We start from the raw sequence: 22299 nt of genomic DNA on the forward strand, positions 1-22299 counted from the left end.
TGTGTGTCTTGTGTTGTGTACGACTGTCGGTACTGTGTTTTTACACCTTGGCCCTAAAGGAACACTGTTTTGTTTGGCTGTATTGATGGGTTTTCCTGTATGGGTGTATGACAAATAAACCTGAACAACTGTCAGAGTTGTTTGCAGATGAGGCTCCAGTCTTCCCCGGATAGAAGTTTCATGACCAGTATACTGGCCAATGTTTATCCCTCAAACATCAACAGACCAAGATTCAAAAATGTTTATCTTGGGTACATCAGAAGGTACAGTGAGATGCATCATTTGCATTAACAACCAACGCACCTAAGGATGTGCTGGGGTCAGCCCACAAGTGTTACCACACAACCTGGTGCCAAAATAGCATTCCCAGAATTCCTGGCAGAACAACACAGTACACAACAGGTAACAACAACAGCGAATAAAGCTCCTTCCCCCCCCTCCCACCCACAGAGGAGCAGATCATCAGGTACCAAGTGTTTGGTGTACACTAACCCCCATATTCCTCTCATGGCTGGGTTTTCACAAGTAGGACTGTGGGTCATTCCTCCTAAGCAGTGCTGTGTCAGTGCAGCCCCCTCCCCCTTGGGCTGTTGTCTGCAGTCAATCTGAGTTGCTGGCTGCCCTCCCAAGTTAATTCAGGACAGGCTTGTGGTTCAGATGAAGTGGCGGAGACTGGAATACATAAAATGGCTGAACTCCCAGCCCTCATCTTAATCTCCCCACACTCTCCTCAGCTCCTACACACAGCCCAGGATGGTAATGCTATCAAGAACAGACTATGTGAGGGGCAAGTTTTTTACTCAGAGAGTGGTGGGTGCCTGGAATGTGCTGCCTGGGGAGGTGGTAGGGGTAGGAATATCAGAGACTTTTAGATGGGCAAATGGAAGGATGTGCACATTGTGTAGACAGAAGGGCTTCATTTACTTGGCCATTTGATTACTAATTTAACAGGTTTGGCTCTTGAACCAGTGGTGATAACTTCAATCGACTTCACTTGCTCCATCACTGAATTGTACCTGTAACTAATGGACTCACTTTCAAGGACTCTTCATCTCATGTTCTCGATATTTCTTGTTTTTTAATTTTATTTACTACTATTATTTCCTTTCATCTTTTTGTATTTGCGTACTGGTTGACTGTCCAATTAGGTGAGGTCTTTCTTTGATTCTGTTATGGTGCTTGGAGTTGCCCGCAAGAAAATGAATCTCGGGGTTGCATATGGTGACAAAGATTTACTTAGATTACAAATTTACTCTGAACTTTGAAAAAGATTGCGGGCTGAAGGACCTGTTCCTGTGCCGTACTTTTCTATATTCTATGAGAAGAAAATCCTGTTAGGGTTCCTTACAAAATTATGGGGGTAAAAGCAGCGTTTTTCGCCAGCACTCAGCCCGTTTACATCAAACCCATTTCATTCTTCCTACTCTCCGTCTAGTCAGGTCAGTTTGATTGTCAGTGTGCACAGGTACAGGTGGAATGAAAAACAGTATCATAGGCACATAGGTACAGGAGGTAAATCAAGGCCATAAGACATAGCAGCAAAATTAGACCATTCAGCCCATCGAGTCTTCTCTGGGCATTCCACCATGGTAGATTTATTATCCCTCTCCTGCTTTCTCCCCATAACTTTGGACATCTTGGCCAATCAAGAACCTACCAACCTCTGCTTAAAATATACCCAAAGACTTGGCCTCCACAGTCTTCTGTGGCAATGAACTCCACAGATTTACCACTTCCTGGCTAAAGACATTCCTCCTCACCTCTGTGTTCTAAATGGACGTCCTTCTATTCTGAGGATAGCAACATTGATTTCTCCATCAGGTAATTTTTCCCTCCCCCTTCCCTCTTCTGTTCCCCACTCTGACTGTACCTCTCCCCACTTGCCTATCATCTAATCCTGGTGTCCCTCCTCCTTCCCTTTCTCCTTTGGTCCACTCTCCTCTCCTATCAGATTCCTTCTTCTTTAGCCCTTTCCCCCTCACCAGTCACCTTCTAGCAATCCCCTTTCCCTCTCCACCCCCCCCCCCCCCAATCTGGTAACTACCCCCAACCTTTCCATTGCTCTTGGTCCGAAACATCGACTACTTATTCATTTCCATAGATGCTGCCTGACCTGCTGAGTTCCTCCAGCATTTTGCGTGTGTTAACCTCATGACCGATGGGGCTTTGGAGTGTGGGAGGAAGTGGGGTGCATCGAGGAGTCAGTCACAGGGAGAAGGCACAAATTCCTTAACAGTGGTGCCAACTCAAATCTGATTTATTGCGCTAATGACTACGACACCATGCCACCCACCATGCAGGTGTAATTTTACTAACATATGTCTGAAATTGGCATTGGTATTGGTTTACTAAGTTCAAGTTTAATTGTGATTCAACCATATGTGAATACTCAGGTATACAGCCAAATGAAAGAGCAATCCTCTGCGACCAAGTTGCAAAGCACAGTACATACAGTCGCAGAGCCAGCAGACGTAAGATGGCAGTAAACCTGCACTCACGCAGATACAGTACTGTGCAAAGCTCAGGCATATCGAGATAGCTAGGAAGCCTAAGGCTTTTGCTCAGAACTGTATTTGTCAACATGGAGCAGGGAGCGAGATTGTAAATCTGGCGGGAGCAAAGGATATTGGGAATGGCGAGGGTGGAGGGGTGTGGGACAGGTGGCAGAGAAGAAGTTCCAGGGGTGGGTGGTAGCATGGGTACAGATGCACCCAGCCCTGAGACATCTGGCAAGGCAATTTGATTCTAAAGAACTGGTTTATTGATCAATATAGAGTGTCTCTCTGGTGCTTCCCGCTCCCTCCCCTCTCCCTTTCCATTTTCCCAACCATGATTCCTCTCTCCCTGTTCCCTTCCCACTCTCTGTCCACAATGGAGACTCATATCAGATATGCCTAAGACTTTTGCTCAGTGTTGTAGAACTGTATATCATGGTCTCATGATCACAATATACTTGGCAAATTATTTTATGCAAGTGGTTTGCCATTATTTAATAGCCAGTGTCTTTACAAGATGGGTAACCCCAATCATTATCAATATTCTTCAGAGATTGTCTGTCTGGCATCAGTGGTCACATCACCAGGACTTGTGATCTGCACCGGCTACTCATACAACCATCCACCTCCTACTCCTGTGGCTTCACGTGACCCTGATCAGGGGGTGGGGCAGGTGATACAGCTTGTACAAGGGTGACCTGCAAGCTAGCGGAGGGAAAGGGTGACTTACCCCTCCTTGGTAGAAACATATTTCCACCTCTCCACTATATATACACACAAACACACACATATATACAATATATGCAGAGTCTGTAAAATATATTCCCCCACCTTAGAGATTTTCGTGTTTTATTGTTTTGCAACATTGAATCATAATGGATTTAATTTGGCTTCTTTTGACCGTGATCAACAGAAAAAGACTCTTTCGTGTTAAAGAGGAAACAGATCTCTACAAAGTTATGTAAATTAATTACAAATATAAAACACAAAATAATTTATTGCATAAGTATTTATTCCTATTAATATGACACACCAAATCATCACTGGTGCAGGCAATTGGTTTAAGAAGTCACATAATTAGTTAAGGTGCCCTAGCTATATATGAACTTGTGTGTAGTCAAGGTGTTTCAAAATACACCTGTATTTGGAAGGTCCAACTGCTGGTGAATTGGCAAAATTATACCATGAAGACAAAAGAACACTCCAAGCAACTCTGTAAAAAGATCTTTGAAAAGCATGAGTCATGAGGTGGATACAAGAAAATTTCCAAGTCACTGAATATTCCCTGGAGTACAGTTAAGTCAATCATCAAGAAATGGAAAGAATATGGCACAGCTGTAAATCTGCCTAGAACAGGCTGTCCTCAAAAACTGAGTGACTGTGCAAGAAGAGAACTATCGAGGGAGGCCACCAAGAGACCTATGACAACTCTGGAGGAGTGACAAGCTTCAGTGTCTGAGATGGGAGAGACTGCACATACAACAACTGTTGCCCGGGTGCTTCACCAGTCCCAGCTTTATGGGCAAGTGGCAAAGAGAAAGCCACTGTTGAAAAAAATTCATATGAAATCTCAGCTAGAGTTTGCCAGAAGGTATGCGGGAGACTGAAGTCAGCTGGTAAAAGGTTCTATAGTCTAATGAAAGCAAAATTGAGTTTCTTGGCCATCAGACTGTGTTTGGTGTAAGCCAGACATTGTCCATCATCAAAAACACACCATCCCTACCATGAAGCACGCTGGTGGCTGCATCGTGCTGTGGGGATGCTTCACTGCAGCAGGCCATGGAAGGCTTGTGAAGGTAGAGGGTAAAATGAATGCAGCAAAACACAGGAAAATCCTGGAGAAAATCCTGATGCATTCTACAAGAGAACTGCCACTTGGGAGAAAATTTGTTTTCTAGCAAGACAATGATCCCAAGCATAAAGCCAAAGCTACACAGGAATGGCTTAAAAACAACAAAGTTAATGCCCTTGAGTGGCCAAGTTAAAGTCCAAACCTCAATCCAATTGAGAATTTGTGGCTGGACTTGATAAGGGCTGTTCAAGTTAGGTCACTTTTTATTGTCATTTTGACCATAACTGCTAGTACAGTACACAGTAAAAATGAGACAATGGTTTTCAGGACCACGGTGCTACCTGAAACAGCACTGAACTACATAAAAACAATACAGAAAAAAAAGCTACACGAGACTACAGACCTACCCAGGACTGCATAAAGTGCACAAAACAGTGCAGGCATTACAATAAATAATAAACAAGACAATAGGGCAGTAAGGTGCCTTTTCCCAGATGGCAGGAGGAAGAAGAGATTGTATGAGGGGTGCGTCATAATGCTGTTTGCTTTGTGGATGCAGCATGTAGTGTAAATGTCCGTGATGGCGGGAAGAGAGACCCCGATGATCTTCTCAGCTGACCTCACTATCCGCTGCAGGGTCTTGCGATCTGAGATGGTGCAATTTCCGAACCAGGCAGTGATGCAGCTGCTCAGGATGCTCTCAATACAACCCCTGTAGAATGTGATGAGGATGGGGGAGTGGGAGATGGACTTTACTCAGCCTTCAGAAAGTAGAGATGCTGCTGGGCTTTCTTTTCTAAGGAGCTGGTGTTGAGGGACCAGGTGAGATTCTCCGCCAGGTGAACACCAAGAAATTTGGTGCACCTAACAATCTCTACTGAGGAGCCGTTGATGTTCAGCGGAGAGCGGTTGCTCTGTGCCCTCCCGAAGTCAACAACCATCTTTTTTTTTTGTTCACATTCAGAGACAGGTTGTTGGCTCTGCACCAGTCCGTTAGCCACTGCACCTCTTCTCTGTAAGCTGACTCGTCGTTCTTGCTGATGAGACCCACCACGGTCGTGTCATTGGTGAACTTGATGATATGGTTCGAGCTGTGTGTTGCAGCACAGTCGTGGGTCAGCAGAGTGAACAGCAGTGGACTGAGCACACAGCCCTGGGGGGCCCCCGTGCTCAGTGTGATGGTGTTGGAGATGCTGCTCCCGATCCGGGCTGACTGAGATCTCCCGGTCAGGAAGTCTAGGATCCAGTTGCAGAGGGAGGTGTTCAGGCCCAGTAGGCTCAGCTTTTTAACCAGTTTCACTTACGAACCCCATGCAATCTGACAGAACTTGAGCACTTTTATAAAGCAGAATGGGGAAAAATTGCAGTGTCTAGATGTACAAAGCTGATAGAGACCCGTCCACACAGACTCAAGGATGTAATTGTTGCAAAGATGCATCTACTGAATACGTACTTGAAGGGTGTGAATACTTTTTCTAGGCTGTGTATATTAATCTGACATGAACCAAGATACAGTGAAAAGAAAGGCAGCAGTGCAAGATGTAAAATGTTCCTCTAAGCTACAATAAGAAATAAATAGTGCAAATGGGGAATAGTCTGGAGAGCCTAAGGTAAGATTGAATAGGTGAGAACCTGGAACACAGACTGCAGGAGACTGAGGTGAGATTTGATACAAAATTATGAGGGGTATAGATGGGTAAATGCAACCAGGCTTTTTTCCACTGAGGTTGAATGGGATACAACCAGGATACAATGGGTTAAGGTGAAAGGTTTAAGAGGAACATGAGGGAAAATTTCTTCACTCAGAGTGTCTAAAGAGTGTGCAATGAGCTGTCAGCACAAGCTGACAGCACAAGTGGTGCATGCAAGCTCAATGTCAACATTTAAGAGAAGTTTGGGTAGGTACATGGATAGTAGGGACATGGAGGGCTGTGGTCTGGGCTGGGTCAAAGGGAGTAGACAGTATAATAGTTTTGGCATGGACTAGATGGGCCAATGGGCCTGTTACTGTGCTGTACTTTCCTATGACTTTAGGGGAGACATGTTGAGGGGGTTCATGGACTAGTTGGGCCAGTGAGCCTGCTTCTGTGCTGTACTTTTCTCTGACTCCAGTGGAGTCATGTTCAGGGAGTCTGGACTCTCAGTGTGGAGTTTGCCTGGCAATCCTATGTCTGCAAGGGTTTCCCCATGACGTGGGTCGAGAGGTTAATTAGTTGCTGTAAGCTGTCCATTAGTGTGTGGTGAGGGGTAGAAGCTCTGCAGAGCTGATTGACAGGGATAAAATGGTGTCACTGGTAAAGACAGAATAAATCATAGGGCTACTGGGGAGTGAGATTTGACGGCTGGGATCTAGGGCAGAGCCGATGGGCCGAACCGTCTAAGTAGCTACAAATTCAGTCAATCTGATCTCTGTGACCAACTGGATGACTGTCTGAAGGTTGATGGGCTCAGCTGAAATTGGAATGGGCAGACAGTCTCCACCATGGTATCGTGACACTAGCTCGGGGTGTCGGAGCTGAGAATTCAATTCCAATGCCAACTGAGAAGAGTTTGTTCATCCTCCCCATGAACTGCGGGAACTTCCTCCAGGTGCTCCTGTGTCCTCCCAGAGTCCAAAGACCTACTGGCTGCTAGTCTTTGAAAATTGTCCTGTGATCAGGTTAGGGTTAAATAGGTGTGTTGCTGGATGGTGTGGCCCATTGGGCCGGAAGAGACCTGCTCCACACTGTATCTTGAACTAAAAGCTCCCGTCCTGGAGCTGCCACCAATCCCAATTTTGTAACACTGATGTCAATACTGTGGGAGCTCAGCCCCATCTAGTGGTCACCCACAACTCTAACCAGTTTCGTCTCCAAATTTGATTTCCAGATTACGATTCGGAAACAAAGAGAGTTCAAGACATGCTTTCGGGGATGGGCAAACCACAGGTATGTACGGAATCCTCGGTTCGTTCCAGCGCCTGACCCAGACTCCTCTGGGCAAAGCAGAGAGTAGTTTGGAACAAGAAATCAGAATCATGTTTAATATCACTGGCATATGTCATGAAATGTGTTGTTTTGCGACAGCACAGTGTAATACAGAAAAATTACAATAAAAATATATATACATGTAAATATCTATAGATATATATGATGTATACATAAGAAATAGGAGCAGGAGTAGACCACCTGGCCCTTCGAACCATTGTGGTTGATCTTGGCCATGGACTCAACTCTACCTACCTGCCCTTTCCCCATAATCTTTAATTCTGCTACTATGCAAAAATCTATCCAATCTTGTCTTAAATATATTTACTGATGTATATATTGTAGTCACGCGCAACGCACTACTAAAGAAACACACAGAGGCAGAGAGAGCTGAACTCAGAATGCCTTTACTGAGTCAAAATCGCGCCCTTAAATCTCCCCACCCATGGGCCCCTGTGACCCATTGGGCAGAGAATTCCAAATTCACCACTCTCTGGGAAAAGCAGTTCCTCCTCATCTCCGTCCTAAATCTAGTCCCCCGAATCTTGAGGCTATGTCCCCTCGTTCTAGTACACACACGTGTATACATTATATTTATCTATAGATATTTCTATGTGTATAAAGAATTAAAGTGGCCTCTGCATGTACATTCTACAGTGTAGTTCCCTTTTCGCAAGATTCATGGTTACTTCTCACAGGTACATTGATACGTAGAGTGCACACACCCGAGACTGAGCTGGGGGCAGTCCACAAGTGTCACCACAGGTTCTAGTGCTAACATAGCATACTTGCGATGTTCACGGAACAGAACAAGTAAAAATGAGCCCCATTCACCCAACCAGACAGGCCTCTGGTGGCCACGGCCTTGATGTACGGCATGATCTATCTGGACAGCGTGCCAAGAAAGCTTTCCACTCTCTCAGTACACATGGCAGTGACAGGACCCCCAACACTGGACGTTTAACCCCAGGTGGGATGGTGAAAGCCATGCAAAGATGGCGTGATCAGTTCACTGGAACAGTCTAGTTAGATACAGGCAAACACAAGAGATTCTGCAGATGCTGGAAATCCAGAGTAACACACACAAAATGCTCATCGAGTCAGGCAGCATCTACAGAGAGGAACAAAAGTTTCAGAGCAAGACTGGTGAAGGGCCTCAGCCTAAGACGTCTTCTGTTTACTCCCATCAATAGATGCTGCCTGCCTGCTGAGTTCCTCCAGTTTTTAGTGTGTGTTGGTTAGGAAGAGGGATTTGGTTTCACATCCCCTCTCGTGAGTCCTGGATGTTACCAAGTGTAAGTATGTAGAAGAGCAGAGCACAGTACAGGCCCTTCAGCCCACGATGTTGTGCTGATCTCCTCTACCTAATAAAGTGGCCACTGAGTGTATGTTTGTGGTCTTCTGCTTCTGTAGCCCATCCACTTCAAGGTTCAACATGTTGTGCCTTCAAAGATGCTCTTCTGCATCATGTGGTTCTGAATCATTCTGTAGCGTGTGAGTTACTGTCACCTTCCTGTCTGCTTGAACCAGTCTGGACATTCCCTCTGACCTCTCTCATGAACAAGGCATTTTCACCCACAGAACCACCACTCGCTGGATGTCTTTCACACCATTCTCTGTAAACTCGAGAAACTGTTGTGCAAGAAGATCCCAGGAGATCAGCAGTTTCTGAGATACTCAAATCACCCCATCTGGCACCAACAATCATTCCTCGGTCAAAGTCACTTCGAACACATTTCCAGTCCCACCAAAGGGTTTTGGCCCAAAACGTCGACTGTACTCTTTTCCATAAACGCTGCCTGGCCTGCTGAGTTCCTCCAGCATTTTGTGTGTGTTGCCTGGATTTCCAGCATCTGCAGATTTTCTCTGGTTTATGTTAGGCCAGTCTAAACAACAACTAAACCTCATTTTTTATTGCATTGAGTTCTTGGCTGATTAAATATTTGCATTACTGAGCAAGTGCACATTTGTGCTGAGTGTTTATAAACCTGTTTCACAATCAATCTAACCCCTCCTGTACTGCCCATAACCCTCCATTTTTCAATCCAGCATTGTACAGACCGTGTGTGTGTGTGTGTGTGTGTGTGTGTGTGTGTTGTTACGAATCCCGTAACTGGAGAACTTACCAGCAAAGATAGAGAGGTCCGTTGAAGTCTGATGTCACTATTTTCAAACGTTTTACTCGTAAAGGGACACAAAAGTAGGGTTAATACATACATTCAGATAGTGCACATTGTCAGCATTCAATCTAAATCATCATCATTAAGAAGTGAGCTCTGCTGGTGTCTAAGGGTTAATAGATTGTCCATTGGAAATATAAAAGTCACTCTGAAAGTCTGCGGGCCTCAGCCCTTTGAAAATCGCTGCGTTTTGCGTGGGGCGACCGAGAGAGAGAGATTGGGAGGAGAAGAGAAAGAACTTGCCGAGTCTTGATGAATCTTCCGTGAAATCGGGGAAGTGTTGGTTTCCTCTCCCCGATGTTAGTTAAAAGCGGTTTCCTGCCGTGGCTTCCTTCAGAATGGCATCCCGCTGCTGCGGGATCGCTCTCTCGTGTCTTCTGGGTGCGTCTGAGGGGCTGTCCCCCTGAGACTCTCCTTTATACTTCCTCACGGGGCCGCAGGTCTCAATCAGGTTGGGATGATGCAATCTCTCTCTCAACCAGCCCACCTTGCCCGAGGGCTTTTCACGTGGTCTCCATGAGACAATAGTTGCTGGCATCTTATTCTGTATCCCTGGTGGGATGTGCAATTTTTCACGTTTCTCTCTCTCTCACTTCCTGGGTCTACTGACCCCCCCCCCCCCCAACGGGTGCTCTTGCGATTCTCACAAAGGAGGGGGCTGGGATCATAACAGTGTAGATCTATTAGACCATAAAGAGGCAGTACAGAACCTGAAGACACACACTCAGTATTTCAGGAACAGCTTCTTCTCCTCCATCATCAGATTTCTGAATGGACAATGAACCTATGAACACACTCACTATTCCTTTTTTGCTCTATCTATATCTATTTATTATTATTATGAATTCATATGTTTTTTTTATAGTAACATACACCTCTGCCTGGAAACAACAAATTTCATGACGTACTGTATCCTGGTGATCATAAGCTGATTCTGAATAAGTTCCAGGTTATTGAGATACTGAACCTTCAGCAACACACACAAAACGCTGGAGGCATCAGCAGATCAGGCTGCGTCTGTGGAGAGGAATAAACAGTCGATGTTTTGGGCCAAGACCCTTCACCTGTCCTGATGTTTATTCATTTCCACAGATGCTGCCTGCCCTGCTGAGATCCTCCAGCATTTTGTTTGTGTTGCTCTGGATTTCCAGCGTCTGCAGAAAGTCTTGTGCTGACTGAACTTTCTGCTGTGTTGTAGTTGTCTGGTTGGCCAGCAGATGGCTAATGAGCAGCAGAGCCATACCTCCTGGTCAGATGGGCACTACATCAACCTAGCTCGAACCTAGTCCAACTGTGTAACAAAAACACACACAAAACTGGTAGAACACAGCAGGTTAGGCAGCACCTATAGGGAGAAGCGCTGTCGATGTTTTGGGCCGTTTCCAGCATCTGCAGATTTCCTCGTGTTTGCTCCGACTGTGTAAATTTGTTTCCCTCAGTCCAAAGTCCAAGGGAAGATGTTGGCAGGGTGGAGAGCTGGTTGGTGTCGTGTTTGGAGAGGAGGTGGGTGAGTGTCAGAGATAGTTTTTTTATTACACAGAGAATGGTGGGTACATGGATCGTCCTGCCTGGGGTGATGGTAGAGGCAGATACTGTACATTAGGGACATTGAAGAGACTCTGAGATAGGGTCATACATGAAAGAGAAAATGGAAGGCGATGTTAGATTGATCTTGGAGTAGATTAAAGGAGAGGTACAACATTCTGGGCTATGCTCTTTGTTCCACACCACCCCAGGTTTGGGTAGAAAGTGGAATTTAACAGAATCTTCATTAGTCAGGACATCAAAGTTAAAGGGAAAAGGCAAGAGAACGGTGTAGAGAGGGATAATAAATCAGCTATAATGAATGGTGGAACAGGCTCAATGGGCTGAGTGGCCTAATTCTGCTCCTATGCCTTTCAGTCTTATGGCTTCTTCCAAAGATTGAGTGAATAGTCAGAGACATTTTCACAGGGGGGGGAAAGAGGCTTAACATGAGGGGACATAATTTTAAGGTGATTGGAGGGAAGTGTCGGGAGTAATAAGATCATAGGGTATAGAAGCAGAATTAGGCCATTTGGCCCACTGCATCTGCTTTCATCAGACTGATCCATTTCCCCTCTCAGCTCCAGTCTTTTGCCGTCTCCCCGTATTCCTTCATGCCCTGACCAGTCAAGAATCTATCGACTTCTGCCTTACCTATACATTAAGACATGGCCTCCATATTTGCCTGTGGCGATGATTACCACAGATTCACAACTCTCTGGATAAAGAAATTCCTCCTCTTCAACTCCATTCTAAAAGGACGTCACTCTATTCTGAGGCTCTGTCCTCTGGTCATGGACACTCCCACCATAGGAAACATCCTCTCCACATCCACTATATCAAGGCCTTTCACCATTCAATAGGTTTCAGTGAGGTTATCCCTCATTCTTCTGGGTTCTAGTGAATACAGTCCCAGAGCCATCAAACACTCTTCCTATGACAAGCTGTTATTCCTGGAATCATGTTTGTGAACCTCCTTTCCAGTATCAGCACATCCTTTCTAAGATAAGGGGCCCAAAGCTGCTCACAATACTCCAAGTGAGGCCTCACCAGTGCTTTATGAAATGTCAACATTATGTCCTTGCTTTTATATTCTAGTCCTCTTGAAACGAATGCTAAGATCACATTTACCTTCCTCACCATAGACTCAACTTGCAAATTAACCTTTACAGAATCCCGCACAAGGGCTCCCAAATCTCTTTGCACCTCAGATTTTTGAATTTTCTCTACATCTAGAGAGTAGTCAACCCTTTCACTTCTTCTACTAAAGTGCATGGCCGTACACTTCCTGACACAGTATTCCATCTGACATTCTCCTAGTCTGTTTTAAGTCCTTCTCTAGCCCAGTTACTTCTTCAAATCTACCTGCCCCTCCACCTATCTTCATATTATCTGCAAACTTTGCAAAAAATTCCATCAGTTCCATCATCCAAATCATTGACATTTAACATAAAAAGAATCGGTCCCAACACACACCCCTGTGGAACATCACTAATCACTGACAGCCAGCCAGAAAAGGCTCCCTCTATTCCCACTCTTTGTCTCCTGCCAATAAGCTGCCGCTTTATCCATGCTAGAATCTTTCCTGTAATACGATTGGCTCATAGCTTGTATCCTCAGGTGTGGCTTTTTGTCAAAGGCTTCTGAAAATCCAAGTACACAACCTTAACTGATTCTCCTTTGCTATTCAGCTTATTCTCTCTTCAAAGAATTCCAATGGATTTGTCAGGCAAGACTTTCCCTTGAGGAAACCATGCTGATTGTGGCCTATTTTATCATGTGCCTCCAAGTACCCCAAAACCTCATCCCTAACAATTGGCTCCAACATCTTCCCAACCACTGAGGTCAGACTAACTGGTCTATAGTTTCCTTTCCTCTGCCTCTCTCCCTTCTTGAAGAGTGGAGTGACATTTGCAAATTTTGAGTCTTCCAGAACCTAGTGATTCTTGAAAGATCATTATTAATGTCTCCACAATCTCTTCAGCCACCTCTTTCATATCTCTGGGCTGCACACCATCCGGTCCAGGTGACTTATCCACCTTAAGACCTTTTAATTTCCCAAGAACCTTCACCTTTGTAATGGTAATTTCACATACTTCATGACCTTTGACTCTTGAAACTTCTACTATACTGCTCGTGTCTTCTACAGTGAAGACTGATGCAAAATACTTATTCAATTCGTCTACCATTTCCTTGCCCCTCATTACTACCTTTCCAACATAATTTTCCAGCGGGCCAATATCCACTCTCGTTTCTCTTTTACACCTTGTGTATCTGAAGAAACCTTCGGCATTCTCTTTAATATTATTGGCTAACTTACTGTCGTATTCCATCTTTACCTTCTTAATGACTTTTTAGTTTCCTTCTTTTGGTATTTAAAGTTTTCCCAGTCCTCTAACTTCCCACTAATTTTGCTCTATTATATGCCCTCACTTTGGCTTTTATGTTGGCTTTGACTTCTCTTGTTAGCCTTGGTTGTGTCATCTTACCTTTAGAGTACTCCTTTTTGTGTGCCTGTGCCTTCTAAATTGCTTCCAGAAATTCCAGCCATTTCTGCTCTGCCGTCTTCCCTGCCAGTGTTCTTTTCCAACAAATTCTGGCCGACTGTTTTCTCATGCCACTGTAGTTTCCTTTACTCCACTGTATTACTGATAGATCTGAATTTAGCTTCTCAAATTTCAGGGTGAATTTGAGCACGTCATGATCACGTTTCCCTGAGGGTTCTTTTACCTTAAGTTCTCTAATCAATTCTGGTTCAGTGCACAGCACCCACTCCAAAATACTCATCCCTAATGGGCTCAACCATGAACTGCTCTAGAAAGCCATCTGGTAGACACTCTAGAAATCGCCCATTTAGAATCTAGCACCAACCTGATCTTCCCAATCTACCTGCATATTGAAACCCCCCATGACGATGGGGGGTAAAAAGGTACCCCCATTACCCTTTTGACATGCAGTTTCTATGTCCTGTTGTAATTTGTAGACTACATCCTTACTGCTTTTTTGGGGGTCTGCATATAACTCCCATCAGGATCTTTTTAACCTTGTAGTTCCTCAGCTCTATCTACAATGATTCAACATCTTCCAACCCTGTGTTACCACTTTAGAATATTGAAACATAGAAATCTACAGCACATTACAGGCTCTTCAGCCCACAATGTTGTGCCGACCATGTAACCTACTGTAGAAACTGCCTAGAGTTACCCTACTGCGTAGCCCTCTATTTTTCCCAGCTCCATGTACCTATCTAAGAGTCTCTTAAAAGACCCTCCACCATGGTCTCTGGCAGAGCATTCCATGCACCCTTTTCATTTCAGCCCTGGGAAAAAGTCTCTGGTTATCCACACGATCAATACCTCTCATCATGTTGTACACCTCTGTCAGGTCACCTCTCATCTTCCATTGCTCCATGGAGAAAAGGCCTGATCCTGGCACCAGTGAGGCCACTTGCCATCTGGGTGTCTTGATCATACCCAGTCTCGGTTCCTCTGACTGAGGGATCTCCTGTCAACACTGCAGTCCTCTTCAGCTGTCTGCTCTTCTGAGCCACATGACCAGATTCCGTGCCCGAGACCCGGTCACTGTGGCTCCCCCCGGTAAGTCATCCCCTCAATTGAATCTGAAGTTGTGCACTTCATATTGAGGGGAACGGCCACAGGTGTACTCTGCTCTGGCTGTGAATTTCCCTCCTCCTGACAGTCACCCAGTTACCTATGTCCCACCACCTAGTGGTGACTACCTCCCTGTAGCTCCCGTCAATCAATTCCTCATTCTTGCACGAGTCAAAGGTCATCAAGCTGCAGCTCCAGTTCCTTAACACGTTCTCTCTGGAGCTGCAGCTCGGTGCACCTGGTGCCGATGTGTTTATCAGGGAGACTGGAGATCTCCCAGACTTCCCACATCCTACACACAGTACAGATCACTGCCCCTGGAGCCATTCTCACTGTACCATGCACTGATAGATGAGGAATGGACAAATAAAACCAGAGAGAGAGTAACTTACAAGACCTCACCTGAACCTGATGAGCCAAAGCCACTCTAAAGACTGACATTCTCTGAAAGAATGTCCGCTCCAAGCAAGGCTGCTGTGTTTCCACCTGTTGCTTGAAATGTCGGCAGAACATCATTGTGTTCTTTGTTTAGGTGGAGTGTTCAAAACCAGATACAGCCACCGTTTTTGCAGGAGTGTTGATGTGGGTGGGGTGAGTATTTATGGCCCCAGTCCCACTGTGTCCACTCTGGGACTCGCTGAGAGACCCTGCCCCCACCGGCCTTCGTGACAAACCCCGTACCGTGCATCACTCTCAGGCGAGCCCTGGGCACTCGGGTTCCTCTCACCCTAAACTCAGCCTCGTGCGGCTGGGAAGAGATTGGTAGTGAGAGTGGTGAGCTCACTCCGACAGGGAGGGGTAGCAGTGAATCGCAGTGAGTTCTAATTGGAACTCTGCTCAAGCCCACATCAGGAGGATTACAGAAACTGCAGAAGGGGTTTACCAGCATGCTGCCGGCTTCAACGTTCAAAGTAACTTTATTTTCAAAGTACATGTACGTCACCAGATTCATTTTCTTGTGGGCATTCACAGTAGAACAAAGAAATACTGTAGAATCAATGAAAACTACACACAAAGACTGACAAGTTGTGCAAATAAAAAAAGAAACAGGAAATAATAATACTGAGAACAAGAGAAAATCTGCGGATGCTGGAAATCCAGAGCAACACACGCGAAATGTTGGAGGAATTCGGCAGGCCAGGCAGCTTCCTCCTGCTGAAGGGTCTCGGCCTGAAACTTTGACTGTCTACCCAGTTCCATAGATGCTGCCAGGCCTGCTGAGTTCCTCCGGCATTTTGTGTGTTTTGCTGAGAACGTGAGTTGTTGAGTCTGCAGAATGTAGAATCAGTTCAGAGCTGGGATGAATGAACGCTGGTTCAGGAGCCTGATGGTTGAGGGGTATAACTGTTCCGGAACTAAGGCTCCTGTACCTCCTGCTCAAGAAGCTTGGACGATGGGCACTGTTTACTTGTGGCAGTGTTGGGTAAACATGGGTTGTCTTCTCTGGAGCAGCAGAGGCTGAGGGGAGATCTGACAGAGGTTTATAAGATTACGCAAGGCAAGGATAGAGTAGACAGACAGCACCTTTTTCCCGGGATTGAAATATTGAGTCGATCTGTTTTACTTGTCACATCTAAACGTGAAGGAAGAGCTGAGTGAATATTATGAGACAAACAATATCTTTTTCCCAGGGCTGAAATGTCTAGTATCACGGTGTGTGCATTTGATTTGGGAGGGGGTAAATACAAAGGAAATTAAATGCCAGGGGCATTTTCTTTTGCACAGGGTGCGCTGCCAGGAATAGTGGTGGAGGTAGAAGTGATAAAGGTATTTGAGGCTCTCAGATACGTACATGAACGCACAGGAATATGGATGATTTGTAGGCAGGAAAAAATAGGTGTCTCATCATGGGCCAAAAGAACTATACAGTACTTCATAAGACATAGGAGCAGAGTTAAGCCCTTTGGCCCTTAGAGTTTGCTCCGCCATTCGATCATGGCTGATTCATTTTTCCCCTCCCCAATTCCACTCCCCATAACTTTTAATGCCATGTCCAATCAAGAACTTATCAAGCTCTGCCTTAAACACACCCAATATCCTGGCCTCCAAAGCTGCCTGTGGTAATAAATTCCACTAATTCACCACCCTCGGCTAAAGAAATTCCTCCACATTTCTGTTTTAAATGGACACCCCTCTATCCTGAGGCTGTGTCCTTTTGTCCTCAACTCTCCCACCATGGGAAACATCCTTTCCACATCTACTCTGTCTAGGCCATTCAAAACATTTGAAAGGTTTCAATGAGATCCCCCCTCATCCTTCTAAATTCCAGTGAGTACAGGCCCAGAGCATTCAAACATTCCTCGTTTGATAACCCTTTCATTCCCAGAATCATCCTTGTGAACCTCCTCTGAACCCTCTCCAATGCTAGCATGTCTTTCATAACCATATAACGATTACAGCACGGAAACAAGCCATCTCGGCCCTTCTAGTCTGTGCCGAACGCTTACTCTCACCTAGTCCCACTGGCCCGCGCTCAACCCATAACCCTCCATTCCTTTCCTGTCCATATACCTATACAAGTTTTTTTAAATACCAAAATCGAACCTGTCTCTACCACTTCTACTGGAAGCTCGTTCCACACAGCTACCACTCTCTAAGTCAAGAAGTTCCCCCTCGTGTTACCCCTAAACTTTTGCCCCTTAACTCTCAGCTCATGTCCTCTTGTTTGAATCTCCACTACTCTCAATGGAAAAAGCCTATCCACGTCAACTCTATCTATCCCCCTCATAATTTTAAATACCTCTATCAAGTCCCCCCTCAACCTTCTATGCCCCAAAGAAAAAGACCTAACTTGTTCAACCTTTCTCTGTAACTTAGGTGCTGAAACCCAGGTAACATTCTAGTAAATCTTCTCTGTACTCTCTCTAATTTGTTGACATCTTTCCTATAATTCAGTGACCAGAACTGTACACAATACTCCAAATTTGGCCTCACCAATGCCTTGTACAATTTTAACATTACATCCCAACTCCTATATTCAATGCTCTGATTTATAAAGGCCAGTATACCAAAAGCTTTCTTCACCACCCTATCCACATGAGATTCCACCTTCAGGGAACTATGCACCATTATTCCTAAATCACTCTGCTCTACTGCATTCCTCAATGTTCTACCATTTACCATGTATGTCCTATTTGGATTATTCCTACCAAAATGCAGCACCTTGCACTTATTAGCATTAAACTCCATCTGCCATCGTTCAGCCCACTCTTCTAAATGGCCTAAATCTCTCTGCAAGCTTTGAAAACCTACTTCATTATCCACAACGCCACCTATCTTAGTATCACCTGCATACTTAATACTCCAATTTATCACCCCATCCTCCAGATCATTAATGTATATGACAAACAACATTGGACCCAGTACAGATCCCCGAGGCACACCACTAGTCACCGGCCTCCAACCTGACAAACAGTTATCCATCAATGCTCTCTGGCATCTCCCATCCAGCCACTGTTGAATCCATTTTACTACTTCAATATTAATATCTAACGATTGAACCTTCCTAACTAACCTTCCGTGTGGAACCTTGTCAAAGGTTTATCTATTTCTTAGATAAGGAGCCCAAAACTGTTCACAGTACTCAAGGTGAGCCATCACCAGTGCTTTATAAAGCCTCAGCATCACATCCCTGCTCTTGTATTCTAGACCTCTTGAAATGAATGCTAACATGGCATTTGCCTTCCTCACTACTGACCCAACCTGGAAGTTAACCTTTTAGGGTATTCTGCACAAGGACTCCCAAGTCCCTTTGCATCTCAGATTTTTGGGTTTTCTCCCATTTAGAAAATAGTCTGCATATTTATTTCTACTACCAGAGTACATGACCATGCATTTTCCTTAAGGCCATAAGACATAGGAGCAGAATTAGGCCATTCAGCCCATTGAGGCTGCTCCCCCATTCCATCATGGCTGATTTATTATCCCTCACAACCCCACTCGATTGCCTTTTTTACATAATCTTTGAGACCTTGACTTATCAAGAACACATCAACCTCCACTTTAAACTCATTGACTTGGCCTCCTGTGGCAATGTATTCCACAGAGTCACCACCCTCTGGTTAAAGAAATCCGATATAATCTCTGTTCTAAAGGGGCATCCTTCCATTCTGAGGCTGTGCTTTGTAGTCTTGGAAACATCCTCTCCTTATCCACACGATCTAGGCCTTTCAATACACGATAGGTTTCAATGAGAACTCCTCTCATTCTTTTAAACTCCAGTGAGTGCAGGCCCAGAGTCATCGAACACTCTTCATTCATTAACCCTACATAACCATGTCATCTTCCATGTGCTATGTTCGTGTGAAGGATGTGGGGAAAAGATGTGGCCAGTTTGTGGGATGTTTCTTGGCAGTGGTCCTGATGTTGCTGCCCATCTCTTTGGCCAGGTGTCCAATGTACAAGCTAGGGCAGCGCTACTGACGTGGGCACCTCCTGTGGGTCTGGTCAACGGGGACAAGCACACCAATGGGCTCCCCTCCACGTGCAACTACGAGGTGGCCTCGTCAGACAAGGGAAAGGACGGCAAATACAAGATCATTTACAGGTGAGGAACCCGGAGACGGCGGCGTGGGGAGTCTACAGAGCATTGGAGAACTTTGCCTCAGGTAGACGCTATCCCATCACACACTCCCGGGGTCAGACACGACTATCCCATCACACACTCCCGGGGTCAGACACAGAGTGAAGCTCCCTCCACACCATCCCAGCCCACACTCCCGGGGTCAGACACAGAGTGAAGCTCCCTCCACACCATCCCAGCACACACTCCCGCGGTCAGACACAGAGTGAATCTCCCTCCACACCGTCCCATCACACACTCCCGGGGTCAGACACAGAGTGAAGCTCCTTCCACACTATCCCATCACACACTCCCGGGGTCAGACACAAAGTGAAGCTCCCTCCACACTATCCCATCACACGGTCCCGGGGTCAGACACGGAGTGAAGCTCCCTCCACACTATCCCATCACACACTCCCGGGACCAGACACAGCGTGAAACTCCCTCTACACTGTCCCATCACACACTCCCGGGGTCAGACACAGAATGAATCTCCCTCCACACTATCCCATCACACACTCCCGGGGTCAGACACAAAGTGAAGCTCCCTCCACACTATCCCATCATATGCTTCCGGGGTCAGACACAGAGTGAATCTCCCTCCACACTATCCCATCACACGCTCCCGGGGTCAGACACAGAGTGAATCTCCCTCCACACTATCCCATCACACACTTCCGGGGTCAGACACAAAGTGAAGCTCCCTCCACACTATCCCAAGACACACTCCCGGGGTCAGAGACGGAGCGAAGCTCCCTCCACACTATCCCATGACACACTCCCGGGGTCAGAGACGGAGCGAAGCTCCCTCCACACTATCCCATCACAAACTTACGGGGTCAGATACAGAGTGAATCTCCCTCCACACTATCCCATCACACACTCCCGGGGTCAGACACAAAGTGAAGCTCCCTCCACACTATCCCATCACACGCTCCCGGGGTCAGACACGGAGTGAAGCTCCCTCCACACTATCCCATGACACACTCCCGGGGTCAGACACAGAGTGAATATCCCCCCACACCATCCCATCACACACTCCTGGGATCAGACACAGAGTTGTGCTCTCTCCACACCGTCCCATCACACACTCCCAGGTGAAGCTCTATTCACATATTCCAGGACTGGGAATATTCGGTTAAGTACAGAGTGACTCTCCTCTGTACTGCTGCCATTTTGTAAGGACACAAGACTACAAATCTCAAGCACCCCACTCCCAGGCGAACCCTTTACTTCAAGTTTAATTGTCATTCAATCATACATGAATACCCATGAAATGAAAAAGTGTTACTCCAGGGCCAAGGTGCAACACAGTCACACACAACACAAGGCACATCTAGCACATATATGATAGCAAGCACATGTAAGATAATAGGAAAATACAGTGCACAAAAAAGATAGTCCTGACGAGACCCGACGCAGATTGGGGGACCGCTTTGTCGAGCACCTACGCTCCGTCCGCCACAACAGACAGGACCTCCCGGTTGCCACTCACTTCAACTCTGCTTCACATTCCCATTCGGATATGTCCATACTTGGCGTCCTCTACTGCCATGATGAGGCCAAACTTCGGTTGGAGGAACAACATCTCATCTACCGTCTGGGTAGTCTCCAGCCCCTTGGTATGAACATCGAATTCTCCAACTTCCAGTAATTCCCTCCCTCTCCCTTCCCCCATCCCACCTTCACTCTGTCTCCTCTTCTAGCTGCCTATCACCTCTCATGACTCTGCCTTCTTCTACTACCCGTAGTGCTTTCCCCTTAGATTCCTTCTTCACTTCTCCTGCCTATCCCCTCCCTGCTTCCCCTCCCCCACCCCTTGATCTTTCCTCTGATTGGTTTTCCACCCTCCCCCCACCTTCTTTATAGGGCCCCTGCCCCCGCTTCTTTAGTCCTGATGAAGGGTCTCAACCTGAAACCTTGACTGCTCCTTTCAACGGATGCTGCCCGACCTGCTGAGTTCATCCAGCTTTTTTGTACGTCTTGACTTGACCACAGAATCTGCAGTGCACTTTGAGTTTAAAAAGATAGTCCTAGTCCCTGAGACCATGAAAGTTGCAACAGCCTGCAGTGGAACACAACACAGCTTGTCTTCTACCGAGCAAACTCTGGGGTCAGCACCAACTCCAACATGCACACCCCACCAAGCCTCCTCACGCACTCGTCTGAAATCACCGGCTCCAACCCCTCACTCATGGGCGGCTGCAAGCAGGCAACACCACGGTTTGAGGCCTAGTTCTCGCTATGACCCCTCACCCATTCTGATTATGGAGTAACCAGTCACCTCTTTTGGATTCTGTCAGATTCCCAGGAACCTTGGTAAATACTTGCAGGGAAAGGGGCAGGGTGTGGGGCTAATATGAGGAATCTTTTAAAGGCACGGATTCAGTGGTGAATGACGTGCCCCGCTGTGTAAGATTGGATCTCTGTAACCGCTGTATTGCACCGTTTCCAGTGGTGAAGATTTGGAATGCAGCCTCACTGACCTGCGCCCAACAACAGACTACCACATCAGGTGAGTGGCATTCCTTCAACGGTGTTGAGCTTCAGAGCTTCGCTCCCAGGAGTGAACATCACCAATAGCCTGTCCTGGTCCAGAGACTTAGACCCTACAACCAACGCCTCCACTTCCTCAGGAGGCTAAAGAAATTTGGCACGTCCCCTGTCGACTCTCACCAGTTTTATCGATGCATTCTGTCTGGATGCGTTAAGGCTTGATACTGCAACTGCTCTGCACATGACCATAAGGAGTGACAGAGAGTTGTGGTCACAGCTTAGCACCTCGCAGAAACCAGCCTCCACTCCATGGACTCTGATTTTGTGAGGTGTTTTACTGAGGCAGTGAGAAGGGTAGGTGGAGACCCCACCCTCCCCGAACAATCTCTCTTCTCCCTCTCCCATCAGGCCGAAGATACAAAAGCCTGAAAACTCAAACCACCTGGCTCAAAGACAGACTGTACCCCTCTGTTACCAGACTATTGCATGGCCCCTACAACAAGGATGGACTCTTGACCTCGTTATGATCTTGCACCTTATTGTCTACCTGCACTGCACCTTCTCTGTAACTGTTGCACTTTATGCTGCATTTCTGTTGTCTGGACTTGGGGACTGGGGGAGCTGAATTACAAGGAGAGGTTGCATAGAGTAGGACTTTGTTCCTGGAGTGTGGA

At 46.2% G+C, this 22299-nt stretch overlaps 1 protein-coding gene across 1 annotated transcript in view; it reads left to right on the forward strand.

Moving 5' to 3' along the window:
* The window catches only part of fndc3ba (fibronectin type III domain containing 3Ba), a 345490-nt gene that overhangs the window by 237711 nt on the left and 85480 nt on the right, over nt 1-22299 (forward strand). Inside the window, exons 7-9 of the mRNA XM_059991776.1 lie at nt 7156-7214; nt 18957-19114; nt 21585-21644. Coding sequence (XP_059847759.1) covers nt 7156-7214; nt 18957-19114; nt 21585-21644 — 277 coding nt within the window. The remainder of the gene's footprint in view (nt 1-7155; nt 7215-18956; nt 19115-21584; nt 21645-22299) is intronic.

Source organism: Hypanus sabinus, chromosome 2 (genome assembly GCF_030144855.1).
Source record: "Hypanus sabinus isolate sHypSab1 chromosome 2, sHypSab1.hap1, whole genome shotgun sequence".
Classification (NCBI taxonomy): domain Eukaryota; kingdom Metazoa; phylum Chordata; class Chondrichthyes; order Myliobatiformes; family Dasyatidae; genus Hypanus; species Hypanus sabinus.